The following is a 22426-nucleotide window of genomic DNA, read 5'->3' on the forward strand; positions in this document are numbered from 1 at the left end:
TTATGATTTGTTTAGATGGGCTTCCTCCATTAAGGTAGAAAGGTGATGAAATAATTTCCTTGACAAGCGGATGATTTACTGGCAAAATATTCTTTCCAAGGCTAAGGCACCACACTCGTAAATTATAGCTCTACAAATGTAAAGAAAATCCTTGTCTTGTGACAAGCGGGAAATCATTGAGTCTAAATTTACAACTTCGGTCAGTTTGCAGTGCATTGCCCTCCTCAGACAACACTAGTTGTTTCGTTTTCTACCCGGTCAATTCACTGATCAGTCCTATGTAGCTATCTCTTATTTCGCAGAGACAATTTTATGTTTGTTTTCTCCACCAATACCCAGCGTAGGTTAATATGCTGTGAGAAAATTTCCAGTGTTTCGAGGTTACGGCAACAATTTAATTATCGTCAATGCATCCGAACACACTGCCGGACCTCGACATTAATTACGGTGTTGCCACCAAATGTGAGCAATCCTTGAGAGACAATGGTGATCACACATCCTCACCTGAAATATGCATTAGATTTATGTAACAGAACTGCTTTCCCTAACGCGTTGTATATTCGGACTTTTACATCATCAATGCTACAGATAATCCAGATTATGAGACTTTGCTGTGACTGACTCAGGTATGTCGACCTCAACTCACAAAACTACTAAATGTATGAACATTTCGACTAGTTAAAAAGGTCCACAATAACAGTTCGGTACGTAAGCTTGTGAAACAGTGTGGATTCTGAAGGTGCCAAGCAAACATCGTACTTACGGGCACTAGTTCCTAAATGATTTGAGTGGCCTACCCGAAAACTCCATCAGGATTCACAAATCTATTTAGGCATACAAACTTTCTAGCGATCTAAGAATAGGTCCACTCAAATATTTTTACACCACTATCGCAGACGTTTTCAACATTGGATTTAAATGAAATGTTTATGGACCCCAGTCAATTGATTATCTCCACATCATAATTGGTAGTGTTCAAACTGGATTTCATCATCTATTTTACTTAGGTGATAGTAGATAAAAGAAAAACTAATCAATCAACGATTTGCTTTTTATGCACACTTTACAAGACAGTAATGATATGAAGAAAACATTTAATAAGTTTACCCAAATAATTACATAATGCTAAATAATTGTACTTACAATTATATATATGTCAAGTTACAGAATCCTAATAGTTCCAGATGTGTATAGACTTACTCAGCCATGCCAAACAATTTATACACTGATAAGTAATAATGGCGTGTTTTTTGAACGACACGTTAAAAGAGATACAGTAAGAAAATAAGAAAAGACGGAAGAAAACATATTAAAATATAGGGAGCGAACAAATTATTGACTTTAATGTCAATGAGGAAACATAGAGACTGTTCGTTTATTAACCTAGAAATCATTTTGCTGAAAAAAGAAATAACAGAGTTAGGTGAATTCATACATACACTCCTTTCGGAATAAGAAACATTTGAAAGAAATTACGATACACGCGATAAGAAAGGAAAGTTCAAATAAAATCAATTTAATGAATGATTGACGGACGAGATGAGTAATGTTGCACAATCGGGAAAGAAAAAGATAAGGACAGCTGCAATGATAACTATGATGGAAGTAGTAATAATTAGTCTAAGATGCCCAATATAAGTGCGTATGTTCCTACTTATCAATACATACAGAGGGTCAGATATATTTAGTGATCAATAAAACTGGATTCATCTGAAAAACGAAGTTAACAGAAAGCTTTTTACTGGAATTCACTGTACATTTAAAAAACATCTCAAATAATTCAAAATACTTTACGCTACTAAACGATGTAAAGCTCTTACCATGAGCTATGAGGCGAATGCTACACGATTATATTATAACCAAATCGTTTGATTATTTATTCTCTGAAGTGGCTTACACTGAGTCACGAAACGTCGAAAAATCTAATTTTTCTACTTATTGGAATATTATATATGTTATATATATATACGACAAACACACTTGACATCAATTAATGGAAGTCAGTTGTGTTAAAATTGTTTCTACAAAGGGGAGTCTTCCTATTTTTCAACGACTGGTCTTCCACCAACTGGCCAAGGTATCACTGTCGAGAAAATCTTTTGGGAAGTTCCTAAGGTTACATTCAAATATATAAATATAATCCTTTCTTCTCAAAATAGAAAAGCTCTTCCACGAAAACATTTGATTGTTTTGTTTTCTTATAAACTCTTCAGTATTGATTGGAGTGTAATTAAATCATTGCTTCCTTGGTTTCGAGAATCAGTAAATGTCATCGCAAAAACACTCATTATCATTACAACGATAAAAGTCCTAATTACCAAAGATGCTTGTAAAAGACCATGATTTTCCAATCGCGATTCACACAAATATACGACTTCGACCAAATTAGTATCACAGTTTTAAAAAAAAAGATTATACTCAGATCTACAGATTGCTCAAGTAATAAATCTATTAAAGGCTACTACAAAAATTGTCAGTAATTGCTAAGTTGGTTAAACTTTTGTTCGGTACCTAGAACATTGGAAGTACAGTAACTGTCACAACAAGTGAACTAACTTAAAATAAGACGTTTTTCAAACAGCTCACCTGAGTGTTTACATAATAAATTCACGAGCTAACATAAAAGTTTTATCATAATTTTTGGTTGTTACTAGAATGAGCAGAAGGTATACTCCCAATAATATTTTCTCTAGGATCCTCTTTTTGTGAAGACAAGCTCTGGTATTTAGATTGATGAGCAGGAGGAGGTTGTGGGGGAAAGAGGAGAGTTGATGCCGCACCTATTGTCGGATTTAAACTCAATCCCACTCTCCCAGTACTAGACAATGCGCGATGTTGTAGTTGGTCAATCTGTTGGCTAGATAGAGCGACAGCTGCAGACTGATGGGTAATTTGCTGGCTAAACTTATTAGAATCATGAGGAAAATTCGATGGGACGTTTGGTGCACACGGTTTTGGAAAACCATCATTAACAGAAACCATTGACTTTCCAAGTTCATTAACCTTTAGCTGAGCAGTGGGAGCTTGCTGTGAAGATTGACACTGGGGATATGATTGTCTGAAACAGTAATAAACACTTTTACATTCGTACCAGATCATTACATTTTAAACTGCAATAAAAAGTAAATAGATTACTGTTATACTTCTCTCTTACGTTATAACCCAGCTATCCCTATTGCTCGATATCAATTCACTCGACAAGTCCCCAAATCAGAACATGGTTGAACAGGGAAGAGACTACATTCCAAATAACGAGGTTAGATGGAAGTAAGAAGCACAATAGGGAAAACGTTAGTATATTTATAGTTTTTACATAAGAATATTTCTAGTGTTCTCCAAGTATCGACTAGCGCTGATTGGGTAAGAATTAGCCACTACATACATAGACTATAAAATGAATAACTTCATTAGTGTGCAATGGAAATGGTCTTTTAACAAGCGAATATCTTGAAATAATGAGTGTAGGTTAGTCATTGATAACCCAGTTCACCACATTCGTATTAGAACGATCGTCTTAATATGCTGAATTAAATCCATTAAAAGGCTAGTTTTTGTAAACACTTAACGACTTGAAATCAACTATAAAACGAAACATACTTTTTTATCAGCAGCATTAACCACCGATTCAGTCAAAATATCCATCTCAAAAAAGTAATTTGTAGGCTATGATATTATTTAGTTTAATTATTACCTAAGCAAAAGGTAAAAACGTAGAACAAATTCCACACTATAAATACATCACCGCATTATATGCTCTATGTTTAAAATCCATTACAGTTTACATCAATTCTTCTTATCTACATCTTATCATGTTGGTCCCCTTTTCTGATGTACTTACGGGGCATGGTGACTTGAAGAAACGGGGAACTGTGCTGGACCCCACGTCGAAGACTGGTGTACATAAGTATTATTTTATCTTAGTTTCATATGACGACTATAAATAACATTCTCAACGATGTACTTTACCAAAACTGGTATGCGATATGCTCAAATTATCTGACGCATTTAATAAAATATACCTTTTCATAGCTACTGGATTGATCACTGTAGATTTGCCCAGTTCTGAGTTAAGCTGTACCGCCTTGGACACTAAAATAGTGGCTACAGGATTAGAAGAACTAGATGAGACAAGACGCAGAGGTATACCCGGGTTAGCCGTTCGACCTATAACAGCTTCATTTTGTAAAATAGGTGTTCGATTTAACTGTGAATTCTGAGATGTTGAAGTTGACACAGGAACTACTAATGAATTTGGAGATATAGATGCTGTGGTTGATTGCAGGACATACGAGAAGCGAGAAGTTCCAGTATCCACGCAAACAGTTACTGGAGTCTTAGTATTGACAGTTTTCGAATGAATTGAACTTTGAGCAACTGAAGATGAGGTAATTCGGAAATTGGGGCGATTAATTGGTTGTGTGGGTGAGTGAGCTGTAGGAAGTGATTGACAATGTTTTGTGACAGGAACTAAATGAGGGCTAGATTTAGGGCTGCAAACAACCGATAAACTTGTACGTGGACTACTGTTTGATACTACATGATCGGGTACCTTGGGAACTGTTTTGGAGACAGTTGAAACCGAAATATTCGAAGAAATATGGGGTACAATGACAACAGGTGAATTTTGTTGTGATAGAGCATTAGAGTCAGGAAGAGGTGTTGTATTTGCAGAAGAAGGTGAATTGTGACTTCTCCCATTATTTGTATGCGTAGAACTGTTATGGTTGCTATTGTTGTTCGTAGGTCGTGCAAGCGATTGAGATGCTGAAGTGCTGTTGCTCAAACCACTAAGACGAAATAACAAATATTGTATTCATTGTTAAAAATAATAATCCAAATAAATTTGTTATGCATAAATGAAATCGGACACCACAATAAATTATAAAAGCAAACAAAAACAAACAGCTACTATAGAAGATATTCTTCCACGTATATTTGTTAAGCTAATCTCGGATAAAACTATCATCAGAATGGATTTTTTCATGATAAGATGGTTCAAAAATGACTAAACCATTAATTGCCAATCATGAATGACTAGAATACAACGAAGAATAGAAATCTGTAAATAACGATAACACTATCTAGGAAAGCACCTCTCAGTGATGCCACTTAGTCTTTAACAAATATCCTAGTGAGACCGGCTAGTAATGAAAAAATAATTTTATATTAATATATTGGCTGTCTCTACTTACTGTCTATACTTATATTAATAAACTGGAAAAAAACATAAAACATTAGACATCCTGAAATATTTATAGGTAGACCAAAACGCCATCACAAACAAAATAAAATTATGAATTCCATGGAATATGTCAATATTCAGTAATTTTAAATAGACAACTAATAAGATCACGTAGTGTTAAGGGGTTGGACCCCATCGGCAGAGAACCACCTGAGAACTAGACTTAATATTATTTGACAACTGTCATCAAGGTGTATTTGCAATCATGGCGAGACTGATGCTCTGTATGGGATTCAAAACAGAGTCACACTGTAGAGTAATAGATAAAGTTCGCTCAACACTGAGAACTAGACAAACATGATAAGTCACTACTACTTAGAGTCAATCAGTGTAAGGTAACATAACTCAAGTCATCCACTAAATAGTTGTTAAGTTAAAATCTAATCTATTATTAACAGCTAAGCAGTACTACGAATCTTGACATAAATGATGCTGTCGTCAATATTTTTATTTAACAAATCTATTCCCAGACACCACTCAAGCGTTTTATTTATATCTACCGGATGATAGAAAAACAAAATATTTACATTTGTTCAAGAATAACGTGACTCACTTATCGCTGCAAAACTTTTGGAAGATTGGTAAACCAGTACGCCATAATGCGCTAAAAAAAACAGAATGTGAATTTATATATATATATATATATATATATATATATATATATATATATATATATATATATATATATATATATGGGGAGAGAGAGGCCCCAAAAAGCCCTGGGATGGTCGAGAGCGGGGAGGGCTCACCCTCCCTCTCTAAATGCTCTCACACGGTCACCCTTATACAGCCTCAGCCAGGGAAGTCCCACTCACCTCCTCGAGGCATTACTGTTGTTTATGAAATTGAGAGGACGAAAAGAAAAATGTTCGGCGCCTTAACCGAGCCGTTGGACACGGTGAGTCCACCTAGGGAAGTCGGAAAACCCTGATTCCAAACCAATGGTGCACATGGGCTCAAGTATCCTGCGGGAACAAATGGCGTATGAACCAACCGTTGGTCACCGGCTACCATGGAATGCATATCCTCACGATGTTCCACTAACTTGTGGATAAGACCTGTAGGTCGAAGGCTTCGAGTGTGGCCCCTAAGAGAACCACCTGTTTCGGCCTGGGCACCCGGGCAGTATCACAGCCCACACACAGATAGAATGAAAATGACGATGTTTAATGAAAATTCTATTCACTCCCCGATTAACAGTCAAACAATTCACATTATTATTATTATTATTATTATTATTATTATTATTATTATTATTATTATTATGTCATTTATTCGCTCTCTTTTATTCCCACTTTATGAATCCTTATTTTTCCACTTATACAGCAGCTCACCTATAATGGAAACTCAGTTCTATCTAAACGATCTCGATCGACTGACTGGTTGAAAATTGAATGCTAACACCAAATACGAATACTGAAGCACTTTTACTGAAACTACGTGCACCATTCAAACTTGCTGCCTTCAACGTTCGCACACTTATGCAGGTCGGAAAACAGATAGGGCTAGCTGTGTATTTGGAAAGTCTTAATATCGACGTCTGTTGTCTATCCGAGACCCATATTCGATACTCTAATGAAGTACTACAAATTCGCTCTCCATCTGTCGTTTCAAAAGGCTTGTTTTACGTGCGTTTATCCGGGGACCCTGTGGCAGCTTCATCTTGTTTTGCTGGCGTTGGTGTCGCACTAAACGCTAGAGCTGAGGCAACACTAACCATTGGATCCCCATAAACAGGCGGTTATGTGCTGTTAGAATAGAAAGTTCCATCAAAGTGAGAAGAAATCGATGTGAGAAACGATGTCGTTTCGTCATCTCCACATATACCTCGGCAGATTGCAGCCCGGATGAAATCAAGGATGAATTCTACAACCAGTTAACTAATCTTCTCCAGAAAGTGCGTTCGACAGATATTGTAGTACTAGCCGGAGACTTGAATGCTCAGGTCGGGCGTCTAGGCACAGAAGAGAGTCGTTCAGGTGGCCGATGAGGACTTCTTGATCGCAGGTCAGATAATGGAGACCGTCTATTGCAACTGTGCGTAGATCACAACCTGTTTCTGGTGATCACTGACTTTCGGCACAGTCATCGCCGATGCGCCACTTGGCGCCCTACCTCTGCATCTCAAAGCCTGGACTCAGATTGATCACATCGCGATCAGCTACCGCTGGCGTGGTTGTGTACAAGACTGCCACTACTTTTGGAGTACCTATCTGAACCCTGAAAATGTCCTTGTTTGCGCTAATCTTAACTTACTCTTCAGTGGCCAACAAATTCATCATCCTAAACGGATTAATGTCAGTAAATTGGCAGCAAGTTCATTGTGAGTGGAACAATCTGTGAGGATGACGGTGTGCCAATCACTAACATTTATCAGCATCCTGGATGATGGGCAGTTCATGTGGTCTGCTGCTCCGTAAACATCGATCAGACTGTCCTGCTCTCCATGGCCGGTGATGACGACTGATCCACTAAATGAAACGGAAGTCCTCAAGGAACTCCAACTCTTGAAGAGCTATAAATCACCAGGCCTAGATGACTTACCTCCGACCCTTTTTAAAGATGGTGGTGACTTTCTGACTAAGGAACTGACGACGTTGTTTACAAAGGTCTAGGGTACTAGAGAGTGTTCCAACGTCATGGAATGACTCAATAGTTGTCCCTATCCTTAAAAAGGGTTCACGTCGTTTCTGTAACAACTATCGGGTGATAAGTCTACTTCCGATTGCGTCCAAACTATTGGCTTCTGTCATACTTCGTAGGTTTTTCAAAACCCGAGAAAGATTAACTCGCGAGGAGCAGACTGGTTTTCGTTCTGGTCGAGGATGTATCGATCATAACTTCACCCTCCGTCAAATGTTAGAACACCGTCATACTTATCACAGGCCAACAATCGTAGTGTTTTTTGACATCAGGGCTGCCTTCGATTCATTGGACAGGATTGTTCTCAGGGATTGTCTATTGAAGAAGGGTGTGTCTGAGAAGTTTATTAACATCCTAAAAGCCCTATATACAAACACCTCGGGCAGAGTGAGGGCATACAACTGTTGGAGTGATCCAGAAAATTTCTTCCAAAAGACAAGCAAGGATCAGGAAACACTAAGAAGCGTCTCATCCAATCGGCGTTCACTTGAAGTTTTAGCCAAAAATATCAAGGAAGTGAAACGTCACATGTAGATGTTCTGATTGGCTGATTGTTATACTGCTACTATGTTTAGTAGCATTGCAGAATCTTCGAGCAACCCAAGGATATTTAAAAATAATATAAAAACCCTATATTTTCTGTGTTAAAATGAACCTTGGAGTAAAGTACGCCTCGCATATTTTGCGTCTTCTCTCTCGTTGTTCAGGTCGCTGTATAGTTCTAGCTTGGGGGTGACAGAATAGCTTAGGAAACGAATATAGCTTTCAATTTGCAAGACTTATCAACAACCACCTCTCTCCATTGTTCTATTCAATCAGTGGGGTTAGACAGGGTTGCCCAATCTTACCACTCCTCTTCAACTTCACCATCGATAACATTCTGGAAACAGCTCTGAAAGACGTAAGTAATGGCGATGTGGACCTGCTGCCTGGAGAAATGCTTCTCAACCTTGAGTATGCGGATGATACTGTCTTACTGTGCGATAATGCCCAAGCCATGCAACCCACACTAAATCACTTGGCAATCAGTGTCCGTAGGTACGGTATGTGCTTTGCACCTTCCAAGTGCAAATCACTTCTACAAGACTGGCAGGATTCTAATCTTATACTCACCCTGGGTGGTGAGCAGATTGAAGTAGTCGAGAAGTTCGTGTATCTAGGTGGTAGCTGCATAAGTGCTGATGGTGGCGTGAGTGATGAGATCGATGCACGTATAGTGAAAGTCGAAGGGGCTTATGCAAATCTGGGACATCTTTGGCGCCTTCGTGATGTCAGTCTGGCAGTAAAAGTTCGGATCTAGAACGCGTCGATGAGAGCAGGTCTTCTCTACGCTTGTGAAACATGGCCTCTCCGAGTTGAGGATGTTAGACGACTCTCTGTGTTTGATCACCGCTGTCTCCGAAAGATTGCTGACATCCAGTGGGAACACCATGTTAGTAATGCAGAGGTTTGGTATCGTGTGTTCGGGCACAGAGACGATAATCCAATGGGTGTCACCATCTTGAAACATCGGCTTTGGTGGCTTGGACATGTTCTACGAATTTCCTCCCAGAGAAGTCCACGTCGTGCATTATTTGCCGATTCTGGGACTGGTTGGAAGAAGCGGAGAGGTGGTTATTGTATGACATGGTGTCGTGGTATGCAAGAAAGCTGCAAAGGGTTGGCTTGTGTAGGTCTTTCTAGACTCCTTGGTTGGAGTCCTAGAGATGGTGCAACAGTGGCTAGAGACGTTATCAGATATGGCTCAGAATAGAAGCCAGTGGCGATCCTGATGTAACCTTTTACATTTCTCATAAAAAGTGGTTGTATCTTAACTGAAAGATTTCTTCTGGTTGTACCTTTCCGTTTCCCTTATTATTATTATTATTATTGTTATTATTAATATTACACTACCTTACAATAATCTATGGTCGTTATTGTTCTTTTTTTATACATTCTTTTTCTCTCTCCATTCTCATTGTTTTGTGTGGTGAATATGTATCTGGTGCCCCCTTGTACCAATATTTATGTGTTCAAATAAACAAATAAATAAATAATAAAGAGAGAGAGCATATGGTCGATACAGCCACGACTAGGTCTAAAGCCAGCCTGATTTTCTCGTGTTAGTTAGGCGACCGACAATTATTGAGGCTAGTATTTTGGATACTATGTTAGTCAAACTAATCCCTCTATGGTTGTCACAGGATGATTTTGACCCCTTATATATTGGGGCAGTCAGTGATTGTAACCAGTCAAATGGGATTACGTCCAACTCCCAGATTTTAGCTAAAATATTAGCCAACCTAGTCGCTAAAACTGGACCACCATACTTAAAGACCTCTGGAGCCAATCCATCTGAACCAGCTGCTCTTCCTCGTTTCAGATTAACTATAGCTTTTTGAACTTCTGCTAGAGTTGGGGGACCTACTTCAATGTTCCATTCAGGCTATCTGGGAATGACAGGTAGTTGTAGAGTGACTGAAGTCCAGCTGAACCGCTCCTTAAAGTGTCCCGCCCATCGTTCTTAACGTCTGGACTGAGAGCAGATAAGTGTCATCTTTTTCCGAGATAGTCTCACATTTGACTTCTTAATTCCAGTTTCTTTTATTAGTCTGTAGAGCTGTCTAGTGTTACCTACAGCCGCTGCCTTTTCCATCTCTTTTGCTTTCGTTGCCTGCCACTGCTCACAATCGTTCCTTAGACTTTTGCTTAACCTAGATCTAATTTGCTTTCGCTCTTCATCATGTTCAGAGCCTGATGGGATGAGTTTACGACAGCCCACTAGCGCAATAGACTTAGAAGAAATCCGTTGGTTTTTTGTGACCCTTTGGTTTAAATCATTAATAGATGTCACTGCTGTCTCCACAGCTGTTTGTATATCTTTCCAAGTAACATCTGTGTCAGACTCGTTTCCAGAGCTACCTAAGTGTGACATTAGTTGTTCCTGGAATCTACTTTCGGCTTTCTCGTCACTCAATTCAATGCTAATGGGTCTTCTTAGTGTGGCTTTTCTGCGTCCAGTTAAGCGCATGCAGATGCGTGCCCGTATTAGAGCATGGTTGGAGTTCAAGCAAGTATTCCAGAACGAGTGATAATCTTCTACCGACCCTCTCCAACGATGACTGATGGCAATATGGTCTATTTAAGTTCATCGTTGCTTTGGTGCAGGGGATCGCCATGTTAGACGATGTCTCTTCTTATGCTTAAAATTAGTGTTTGCTAAAAATAAACGATTGTCTAAGCACAGTTACAACAGACGATCACCATTATCTGTTCGCTGAACTGGGATACTAAAATACCCACCTAAATGTCTTTCTGTTTGGTATAGCTCGGAATAGGCAATTCAGCAAAACGTTATTGAGTTTCAATCAGTGATTTTCATAAAAAATAACTTTTAGTATCACTAGATCACGAATTTAAAATCAGCAAAGTTACTTCAATTTATCTAATCTAGTGGTAGGAATGTAAGTCGTTAGTGTGTAATCACACCTCAAAAAAAAAATTTATTAAGTTATTGATTAAATATGAGTCATAGAAGAAGCAGGAGTGATAAGCTAGTCGAAAAGAAATAACTTAGAACAAAAAAAATTCCATCAGTCCATACTACTACATCGAATAGCAAAGAAATGGAAAGTCATAAAAAGGGAAGGACTAGTATAAATAAGAATGTACTTAAGAAATAGTGACAATATAGGTAAAGAATAATAACTGTAAATTGAGTTGTCATTAAATTGGTTTGAATGGTTTTACTTTCATTAAAAGTCAAACGTTTTTATCTTAGTTCTGTTTAATAATACTCCTTACTTTCATATTCATATGTAAATGTTGCGCTTTTTGTAGCTGAAAAAAGAAGTCATCAACAAAAGTGAATTCTGTTTGTTCAGTAACTCATGGTTTCCTTGTTCTGATGAAAATGAATTAGTGAACATGCGAGAAATATGAGAAGTACAATGTCAAATATTCTTCTTGAAAAAACTTAATTTACCGTCTTTATTGTAACCCGTGATGAGTTATGAATAATTCAGTTACCTCAATCACTGATTTCTAAAGTACTGAGAGCCAGAACCACGAAGCCCACGTGGATCAGACTAACTGACAGACTTTGAAATCAAGTGTTTAAGATTCGGGAACATATGGCATATTCACGAACCTACTAGCTCAGTGGCGTGAAAATAATTAAAAATGATAGATACTTACGCATTAGTAATCCAACCATCAGGCCAAAGTTGAATTAAAGTTGGAAAAAGGCGTCTCAGATAGTCTTCAGCAGAACCTTTGATGTTCAACAATTTATAACTTTCAAGTCGGCAAAGGATGATTTTATCGAAAAGTTGCCTATGGTTAAAAAGAAACGAACAGATTGTTCCACGTTTAAAACTATTAGATACCTTCTTATTATACCTGGGAAATAACGAGTCTAGATATCAGTATCTTCGTTCACTGGCTGCGAATTACTGTAAGTATGAAATTACTACACAAATATAACCAAAAGATAAAAATACATCTATAAGAAAATTGATGAAAGACAACCTTAGTTCATTTATAACTAAGGTTTGGAATTTTCAGATAGTGCGCCGTTACAATATTTTACTCAATTAAGAGCGATATCATTTTAAATCGGAATTAAAGGGAACCGTTATACCAACCAGAGAATGGCTGTGGGTTAATCACCATGAATAGTTCCGAAATCTTAAGAATGACATAATCATATTGGAAAACACTTATACGGCAAGCATCATTAAAATTTTTCGAAGACTCGGGTGAATGAATACTTCACAACAAACATAAAAGTTCCATGCGAATTGCCATCTGTCTGATATTTTCTCCAATATTAAGACTAGTTAGTGTTCATAAGACCCGAACTCTACCTAATTTGTAAACTTTATGTAGGTAACAGAGATCAGTCGATTATAAGTTTTACAACTCAATTTTACGTTAATAGCGAAGTATTATTCAAAATTGGTGGAACAGATATGACGGTAAATAATTTACCTGCATTCAGAATTCCATCGGTAGATTTTCTTAGGAGGTCCGGGTTTTGGAGGGCGTTTCGATAAGCTTCCGTCGCTTGAGCCATTAACACCTTGATTATCGTTTAAATCTGAACCGCTTTGCAAATTTCTGAAACCGAAAAAAAAACAATTCAGGGGATTGTCGCTGAAGATATTTGTACTTGGTAGAGGGTACCAAAAATGATCGAAGAAAACCCGTGGCTAACAACCACATAGATTACAAATAGAGAAAAACCCGTTTACTGTATGCTAATTAGTCCCTAATCACAACTGTGCAACGTTAACATCCCAACCGGATAGCTACAAAGAACCTAAACAGCTATTCAGTATAACTTGGCTCTTGATTCAATAACCGCGAATTTAGAAAAACTACTATTAAACCTCAAACCTACTACATACATAGATTGTAAAACTAAATCCTGCAGTATAAGCCATGTGAATCCAGTGTCAGAAATTTTTGACAATATTACATCGTTTTTCAACTGGGTTATAACCGGCTCTTTCACAAGCATCTCGAAAATATCAAAGCAATGGTAAACTCTTGACCTAGACTCCCAACAATTAAGTGGAAAAAGCCTGTAGTGCGTGCTACTTATATTGATATAAGTAGTATATGACGCGAGTCAGGAATGTAATGTCTGGCAGCGGAAGATGTGGGAAGATCAAAAAAGCAAGAGTGGGAATAGAATGTTATTTGTATGAAAATGTAAGAACAATGAAGTCTGAGGCATTTTGAGACAATTGGTGGACATTTTGCAAATTAACGATTTAATATATAGTTCTCAGATTTTATTGAGATGCTCTGTAATTTTGTGTCAAATACATTCGATTGTCCCCACCCGTATTCTGTTCACTACAAGCCTAGTCCATGGCTGCAAAGAATTTAAAAGAAAAATAGCATACCCTACGTACAGATCCCCTTTCTTAGTAATTTATAATTACATTTGAATAATTATAACTTAAGATGAATTTTACACTAAACAAATACCAATACCGAGCAAATGGTTACCAGAATACAGCAGAATAACAAACTGAAATGGTTAATAACTGAATGTCAAAATATAACCGAATCTTAAAATGAGTAATTATTACCTTCAATTATTCAATAATTCTAATTGCGGTAGCTATTTAATACCCATAAACTGAAAACCAGTTAGTAAATATTTATGTGCCAACCTTTGAATAGTACTATTGGTGAGGATTAAAAAGTAACACCAGGATGTCCGAACCAAAACTTATAAGACGCAAAAACCCACCATGCAGTTAAAATTGAAGTGTTTAGAACAACAGTTCAGTTGAAAAATATTACAACTTATTGATTAACTTACTCCGTTTGCCAAGCTTTGATACGTTCCAAGTGAACCTTTTTATCTCTTGTATAACTTTCAATAATTGGAGGCATAGACGATGAAATAGCTTAAGTCAGGAAATAAGAACAAAACCAGAAAATAAGTCCTTTTGAAGACTCTAGCTAAAAGATTTAGTTATTTCATAGACCCCACATATAAAACTTATATTTACACTGAGAACGTATGTACAAGGTTGACTAGATACGCATGAAGTGACAATACTGAACTAGCAAAGTGGTAACACGGCTTCTTATAGCAAGGTGGGGAAAAACAGATAGTGAAGGTTGGGTGAAAATTAAATAGTAATATCCGTAAGTTATAAAAGATTGAACATAACTCTGCCCTACAATGAGATCAGTCTTCAGTTGCACTGCCTACCGAACACAACTAGTAACTTTTGTTAGTGAAGGTGTATTCAAAGAACCCAGATTTTGAGTACCAACATGATGTGTGTTTTAACCCGGTTATATGATTTTTTTTCTAAAAATTCATTGCAAGGTGGATAAAGTAAGGTTTGAAATAAAAGGTACAACAGATCTGTCATTTCATTTACAGTAAACTTTTCAGTACGCTTAGCTACCTAGTAACAATGATCACATACCTTCACCAAGAGCATCCAATAGCGGGTTCATTCTCTGTTCTTGTTTATCTTCTTTCAATCTTTTAAGTCTACGCATTACGGCTTTGTGTTTCAATTGTAAGTGACTTTCTAAGTAGCTGAATACATCTGACCTCACAGACTGATTTATCATCAATTCTTTCAACTTTATATCCAATCTAAATATTATGAACAAAATAGTTTTAGAAATAATTAGTCGAAACAACAAACCAATCAGTCGAAAGTAAACAATCCATCAATATGAACATTTATTTATTGAAATAGATCTGTAAACTGAGTTACTCATTGAAAACATGTTCCAAGAAGATAGCAAATTTTTAATATAATTCATTGACACTTATGAAGATTGTGACCAAAACTATGATGGAATGTGTTGTTCGTGACATGACGAAAAGCGAATATTCGGAGCTTTGATCGGGTTGGTGGATATAGAGGACCCACCTAGGGGACTTGGAAGACTCTGATTACAAACCAGTGGTGCATATGGGCTCCAGAATCCTGAGGAAACAAATGGTGTATAAACCCATTGTTGGTCAACAGCCACCATGGGACTGTATCTTCTAATGTTGTTCCACCGCCTTGTGGATTAGACCCTTAGGTCGAAGGCTCAGGGAGTGACCTCCTAAGAAAACCACCTGCTTCGGTCTGAGCGCCCGGGTAATATCCCAGCCCTCACATAAACCGGATGATTTATGTAACACATGTGTATTCGGTGCCTTCTCATACTAATTTTTATGTTTAAATAAGCAAAGCGCTGGATTACGAGAATTCTTTTACAAATTAAAGTACTTTTGAAAGATTTGGTGTCAAAACTCATTAACGTTACGAATAACATACTTGTGTACAAAACTCCTGAGACATTTCTCGCTAACATGAATAGTCGAGTATAGTTACTATTACAATTCATTTGTTTAGAAGTATAAATAATAACTGATTTGAGTTATAGTTATAAGCGTGAAAACTAGTTCCGGTTCATAACAATCAAAAATAATGTGCGCATTAAATTGAAATCGTTTCGTTTCCTTTTATGATAAGTTTGGAGCTCCGTGAATTGAGAGAAATAGTTTCAATATCATGTATAATAAGGAGGCTTACTGGTTGAAGCATTCGTGTCAGGCGTTAGGTTGAAGGTTATAGAAACCCACTTTAATTACTTCGGTTTGAGCACCTAGGTGATATTACTAGTACTCATACAAAGTGTGTGGCTCAGAACTGGGTACACGAACTTGCCCCTGGTTACTGAGTTAAACAAGATTTTTTAAAAGTATAGATGCTCTCGTCCAGGTTGTTTCATATTAGTTGAACAAATACAAAACCTAGTTGGAACTTCACAATAAGAAATGGCTATCCAGATCTTGTTCCTATCCACCTCCGATTAACAGCTATCAAACTGTCACATTACTGAGGCTTTTATTTTACAGGACAGAACGAGTAGTCGGAAATCATGAAGAAATAATATTTTCCAGCGTATTGATGTTATATCCCGAGAAAATAACCATCAAACTTATTTGAGTTGATTATGAAGCTAGTTCACCAAATACATGACTACATACTATGCTTCAAGTTGCACTGTTAAGGACAGTGATATTATCCGAAAGCCAAAATAGAAGTGGGTGAAGAAAAACTCAGAAATATAGTCTACTAGTTGGAACCTGAGTAAATTCACTACTAGGTTAAAGCTCTCAAAAACAAATGAAGTTTGTGGTAATGCTATGAAGTTTAAAAATAACTGAATAGCCTAGAAAATGAGTGAATTAGCTGTATAACATATTTTTAAGCATCTCTACATAATATCAATAGGGACTGTAATTTGTATAACGACAACACAAACTAACAGCCGGTGAAAACTACTTTGAAATAATTGTTTAACGATTAAATCATACAAACTGGAGTACAATTTACTTGTTTATTCACACAACTTATCTGACCGAACCACGCTACAAATAAATAATGGGGAAACAGAATCCAGAGTTTACCACACTAGTGTTCACTTTCCTACCAAAACAGATAATGATAAGTCAACTAACTAACGTTAAGACTAACTATTACAATCCAAAAACTTACTTTAGTAGTTCTGTATCAAATGGTTTTCCTAGTGTACGACGTTGATTTGTTCCATGTTTATTGAGCTGGAATTAAGTTACTCATAAATTGAATAAGAAACAGCAAATGTCAAAAAAGGCAATTGATTCAAACACATGAGTTATCAACTAAAATGTGTAAACTCTTAATGAAAAATATCAACCACATCAACAAGGCACTCAGTAAGCATGCATATGACCTGACTATTCTCTTGGTACGACTATTCGGGGGAATTTTAGTAAACAAAACTTTCAAACAAACAAAATTTTACAAATCATAAACCTGTCACAAAACCCTCATTCGTACATTCCCAGTCTACAACCAACAGTAACCCAAACTTTACAACCAGTTGTTATCAGTGTAGGACCTGATACGAGTGTGCATCACACTGCATATTAACAACGTAGAAGAAAATCAACAGGATTAGCAGCAACAAGGAGGAAGTAAAGTGCAGTTAAATGAGAAACCTATTACGATACATGGATGAAACACTAAAATGACGATCTAATCAGTCAGTCAGTCATATGCAACGTAGAACTAGGCACATGTGTGTATCGGTTCAAGTTGCCATACTCCATCAGGACAGCTAAATGAAAAAATCAAGGCAGATTCCAGAGTAAAAGTAGTAACATTACTAGTGGTAGTCAACGAGAATGAATTTAATTGCGCTATGACCAATTTTGAGAAAAGACAAAGAGTGAATGTACCTGCGTTAGTGAGGACAATTCTAAGTCACGTCAACCAAGATCTTTAACTAGTAATTACGATAATTGCACTGACCTCAGCTAGGTAGTTCAGATCTACTAAAAGGGTCCAGAACAGCAGTCAATAACTTTGTGTACTGATCTCACGTCTTGGTTTTCTCGTCCCTAGCTTTCTTCCAATTTATTCCTACTAAAGTCAATATTGTAGTTTGTGATAGGGAGTGGCTGGGTGTATGAAATACATGTTCTAGACATCTCAGTCAATTCATTAACCAATTTGCCATATATACCTAGTGCTCTAAGTTCAACCTATGCATTACTCACCTGGTAGTCTACCGCGTACAAGCAGTAGTTTGAACAAATGTTCGTAGACCATATATGTCATCCACTTTTGTAGGTCCTGATTCATAACCCTCAGTCGATCATAATCAACAAAGTCTTGCACGAATACGTCCCCACTCTCGGCCGTACCACGGCATTTGGGGGCCATAAAATAAATAATAATAAATTCTAACAGAACCGACTGCTTTCTAGCATGCAATACAGCGAATTCCACATCATACATTACTTCCCGATCGACTGGTTAGAAAGAGCAGAGATGGTCAGTGTATGATATGCAAGCTGTGCGGGACTGAGATCTTTTGGTCCTTGAAGACCCTCTGGTTGGAGTTCGAAAGATAGTACAACACTGATTCGAGACACTATCCAACATAGCTTACGATAGGAGCCAGTTGCGGCCTTGCTGCAACTTCATATAAGTGAGAGGAACTTTTTTAGCTGAATCTTTTCTGATTGTGTTTTTCCTGACTGGATTGCTTTCCCAACTATGCTGTTTTACTTTCATTCACTTGGTTTTACTCGTTTTTTGTTGGACATTTTAACGCGACCAATAAACTAATTGCTGACTGATACTTTGGAAAGAAAATATTCGTTGAAAATCTAATTCAATCGTTTAAAATCATTATCTATGCTGATCCCATAGTGATTAAAATACTCGAAAGTCAAAAAACCTTACGAGTGATACCACTCATTCCTTAAGAGGTATGCTTTACTTGATGAATGCTTCTTATCTCCCTTACTCAAATGGCTTGCACTAACATTCTATCTTCAAATAGTTTTTATAAATCTACGTTCCAAGTAACGCAAATGAATAATTAACTTACCTCTGTTAAGTTGTTAAGGCATGCTACTATGTCTGGTGGTAAATTCTCAGGAAGAACTTTTGGTTTTCCCATGTCACATGACGACTTTGCAGTGACGACAGAAGAGTCATTTCTATCATTTGGGTCCTTACAGCTCTCAATGCCTTTTGCGTTACTATCTTGTTCAGATGCTGTCGATGTGTACAAAACTTCATCAAATAGGGAGTCTAAATTGCGCATTTGGGTTCGGGGTTCCGATAGAAACAACTTAGGCTTAAAAGCATTAGGAGTTGACAAGCGTTTGACGGCTTTATCCAGAAGCTCTCTAAGAAAATGTTATGAAATTTATGGCACTGACTTGGATTTATTTTTTTTCCTCATAACGTTTTGAGATGAATTAGTATTTGTCTATCGGATAATGGAATCAGTTTCATTTACACAAACCAATATCCTTGCACTCCAAGGGGCCTCGATTTTCGCACTCTGATCTTCAAGTCCTTCAACAGTTCCTTGATGTACAAAATATCCTCCAAACTTAGTAGAAATGTTCGGGGCCACAAATACATCAATCTGCATATTACAATAGAAAATGTGAAGGGACCCTACAGCTTCGGAATCATCGATAAATGAATCTTGTGTATCGTATCCATCTCCTGGGTCCAAGAAATCATCTATACGAACTCGCTTGTGCTTTCCACTATTCTTCATAGTAACCATAGTCCCCTGAAATTAAGTTACACTAACGACATGTTACTTACATATTTCCTCTCGAGTGCCTTAGCTAGGTCAGAAAGCTTTTTTTCTTCTGCAGCTTCATTGGATGTGAAAGGGTTATCCCCATTTTTTTGATTATTATTTGATTCCTGATATATTCAAAATAAAAACGTGTTATTTTACTAAAAACAGAGTCTGTAGCTAACGTCAGCACAACAGTACGACGCCCACGCTCAAGGTCGAGCCCTGGCCAATAAGAATAGGCTGGGCAATAAGTACACCGTAATAACAGCATATATCTTAGTTGGTCGAGAAAATACAAGAAGTAAAATAAAACCGACAAATATAAAGATAGTAGAAACAGTCAAACAGAACAACAAAATGATAATAAACATGTTACGTGATAGTACCAGGTGTTGTTGAAACAGCTCGAGATAAGAGCATTCATGGCAGCCCTCGTCATCAGGTAATGATATCTCAAAAACAACCGTTCTTTCGTTTGCTTCGCTATGCATATTACCAAACACTAATCAGGGCTTTCTAGTCATATAGCTACGAGTGACGTAAAAATGTTGACCAGAGGATTAGCCGTAACACTACACCGGCTGGTTATCAATTGAAGGACGTATGCAAACTATTGTTTGACTAGTTAGCACTGAGCTGATGTTGCGCATCCATGACTATAGTCAATACGTAGTAAAACCGTGAAGAGTAAACTATACATAAAAAAATTGCAATATTTCTAGAAAATGGTGTAATTCTCGATATTCTTATGATTGTTCGGTAAAGTATCCATCAGCGTTACTGGTATTGAGGTGGGTAGTGCAACTGAAGAACTAATACTGTCGGACACAACAAAGTAACGCAAATCACATGATAGTTACAAGTTGATTTTATTTAGGCAGACGATAAATATCTTTAAATGCCAGATTATTTTGCTCATCTGACCTTGGAAGAGTCACAACAGTTGCACGCATTGGTTTTACGTCGACCTTTGGTAAATGACAACCAGTTGGCAAACAGGCCGCTATACTTTTCCTGTTTATTTTTAACTAGTAGAAATATTCATATTCTAATCATGAGCAGAACTACAATTACAATCTTATGAGATTTCCTCTGCCATATTTTCAGTACTGAAAACACGTGTTAGCAATGTATCGATCATCATGGTATATACAGGAGTATACTAATCAGGATATGAAAGATTCAAGAACTAAACAGTTTTTTGAAGTCTACAGCTGCAAGTAACATTTAATTTTCTCTCTCGTAATCAGATTAATCGAGTTAGGATGGGGCAACTCGATCTTAAATTCCATCTATTGTCAGAGACATAAAAGCTAAATATTGACAACTTTGAACTAAACCTCACTGTAGCAATGTGCGTTTTTCAATCACTCATCAAGGACCTGTGTTACCCCAGTATTTATTGAAGTGCGCAAAATTGTTCGCTACTCAGGGAAGACTCAACTAAAAATGTATCATACTCACATAAGAGGTCAGCCGCAGTGCATAAACTCAGAAGTGAAGTCTCTGACGGCGGAGCTAAGTAACATGGATCCTACTCTTCTAGAATCTACCATCCCTATCAAGACTAAAAACACAACCTGTGATAAATCATGAATGGTAGAGATCTCTGAAAATAAACACAGTTGCCTTGCATATCAACATCCGAACATACTGTTCATTTTCGAAACTGTATGATTATACCCCTAGCAAAATCGCACAAAATCAATCAGTAATTATTGTTAATATTTATTAGAACAATTCATCTCTGTCCACCACAAAGTGCCGGACAGAGGGGTTGGGAAGCCGAAATATATATGGCACGTTTTTAGACAATTATCACATTCATTAGTCGTGATTGTGGTAGAAAATTTGATGCCCAAAAACATTATTCAAAATCTCCCAAACACCAGCCTAAAAACATGAATGGGTTGCATCATACCCATCACGTACTAAATGGGAGACTATCAGATGGCGTGCACCTGCCCTGACAGAAATATATTATTATGTCCGATTATTACGGTGTAATTTTACAAAAGCAAGGACCAGAAACAAGTAGGAAAATGCCTTAAGGGCTGCACCTTAATCCTCGAATTTTCCAGTCTCAATACAGCTAATGGTATCCGAAGCGTTCCGCAGCGTAATCGTTAAGTAGATATTTGAAACCATCGTCATTCATCTAAGCTACAAACGAATGAGAAACTTCATTGTCAAAGACCCTGAGTCCACAGTTGACTCATCACATTTCTGTTACAGTTGCTATCATGTCTTACATATCAACTGGAGTAATTGTTATCAGTTGATTGGTCTCAGAGACATTCCGGTTTATTCTTCTCGTTTCGTTTCGAACAACACTTAAAGTCGGACTCAGCTATCAGACAGCCTTATTCATGACCAATAAAGATAAGCAAAACAAGGATCAGTAATTGCTGTTTGTGACAAATGAACATATCCTACCAGCCACTACGGTTCGACTAAATCAGCAATACTCTCTTGAGTGGAGGAAGTTTAGTCAAATAGCTGTGTTCTGGCGTTCTCGACTGAATTTTCATAGAAACCCTTTCGATATCTGGCACACTGACTCAGTGGAAGGTTAATGCAATTCATATTATATCGAGTATTGGTGGTAGGATATCTGATATACAAACAGGGTCGGTTAATTTGTGACTTAATGGTAAAAGCAGTCCGACAAAATGAATATCCATCAATCTAAGGAAGGATAGATCTATCTTGCACCTTTTGATAGCTGCACTATGAACTGGTAGTAAGAGCTCTGAACAAGTCCACTCTACTGATGCGTCGTATTGTGCACAGTAGGCCGAGCTAGGTTTTGAGACTTTACAGGAGGTTCATATGCTATCAAAACACTTATAACACCTGAACTTTATTGCAGTTGATCAATGTGGATTCCGATACTCGGTGGCTTTATTCTGCCGA

The 22426-nt window shown here is 37.3% G+C and overlaps 1 protein-coding gene across 2 annotated transcripts; it reads right to left on the reverse strand.

Moving 5' to 3' along the window:
* Positions 1 to 20537, reverse strand: UBN1_1 (ubinuclein 1). 2 transcript variants are annotated; one of them, XM_035733165.2, is made up of 16 exons: positions 19897 to 20537; positions 19531 to 19635; positions 19379 to 19495; positions 19217 to 19342; positions 19131 to 19180; positions 18794 to 19097; positions 16909 to 16973; positions 14827 to 15002; positions 14205 to 14292; positions 12857 to 12985; positions 12062 to 12199; positions 5796 to 5846; positions 4020 to 4787; positions 2587 to 3058; positions 1144 to 1710; positions 1 to 130 (listed from the first exon to the last, which is right to left on the reverse strand). In XM_035733165.2, exons 1-14 carry the CDS (start codon positions 19999 to 20001, stop codon positions 2632 to 2634), a joined length of 2649 nt encoding a protein of 882 aa, XP_035588458.2. In that variant the 5' UTR covers positions 20002 to 20537; the 3' UTR covers positions 1 to 130; positions 1144 to 1710; positions 2587 to 2631. The 2 variants fall into 2 exon arrangements, with proteins under 2 accessions (XP_035588458.2, XP_051069426.1); XM_051213443.1 differs by lacking the exon at positions 1 to 130 and having other exon boundaries at positions 1035 to 1710; positions 18794 to 19180.
* Positions 20538 to 22426: the final 1889 nt, after the last annotated feature.

Source organism: Schistosoma haematobium, chromosome 3 (genome assembly GCF_000699445.3).
Source record: "Schistosoma haematobium chromosome 3, whole genome shotgun sequence".
Classification (NCBI taxonomy): domain Eukaryota; kingdom Metazoa; phylum Platyhelminthes; class Trematoda; order Strigeidida; family Schistosomatidae; genus Schistosoma; species Schistosoma haematobium.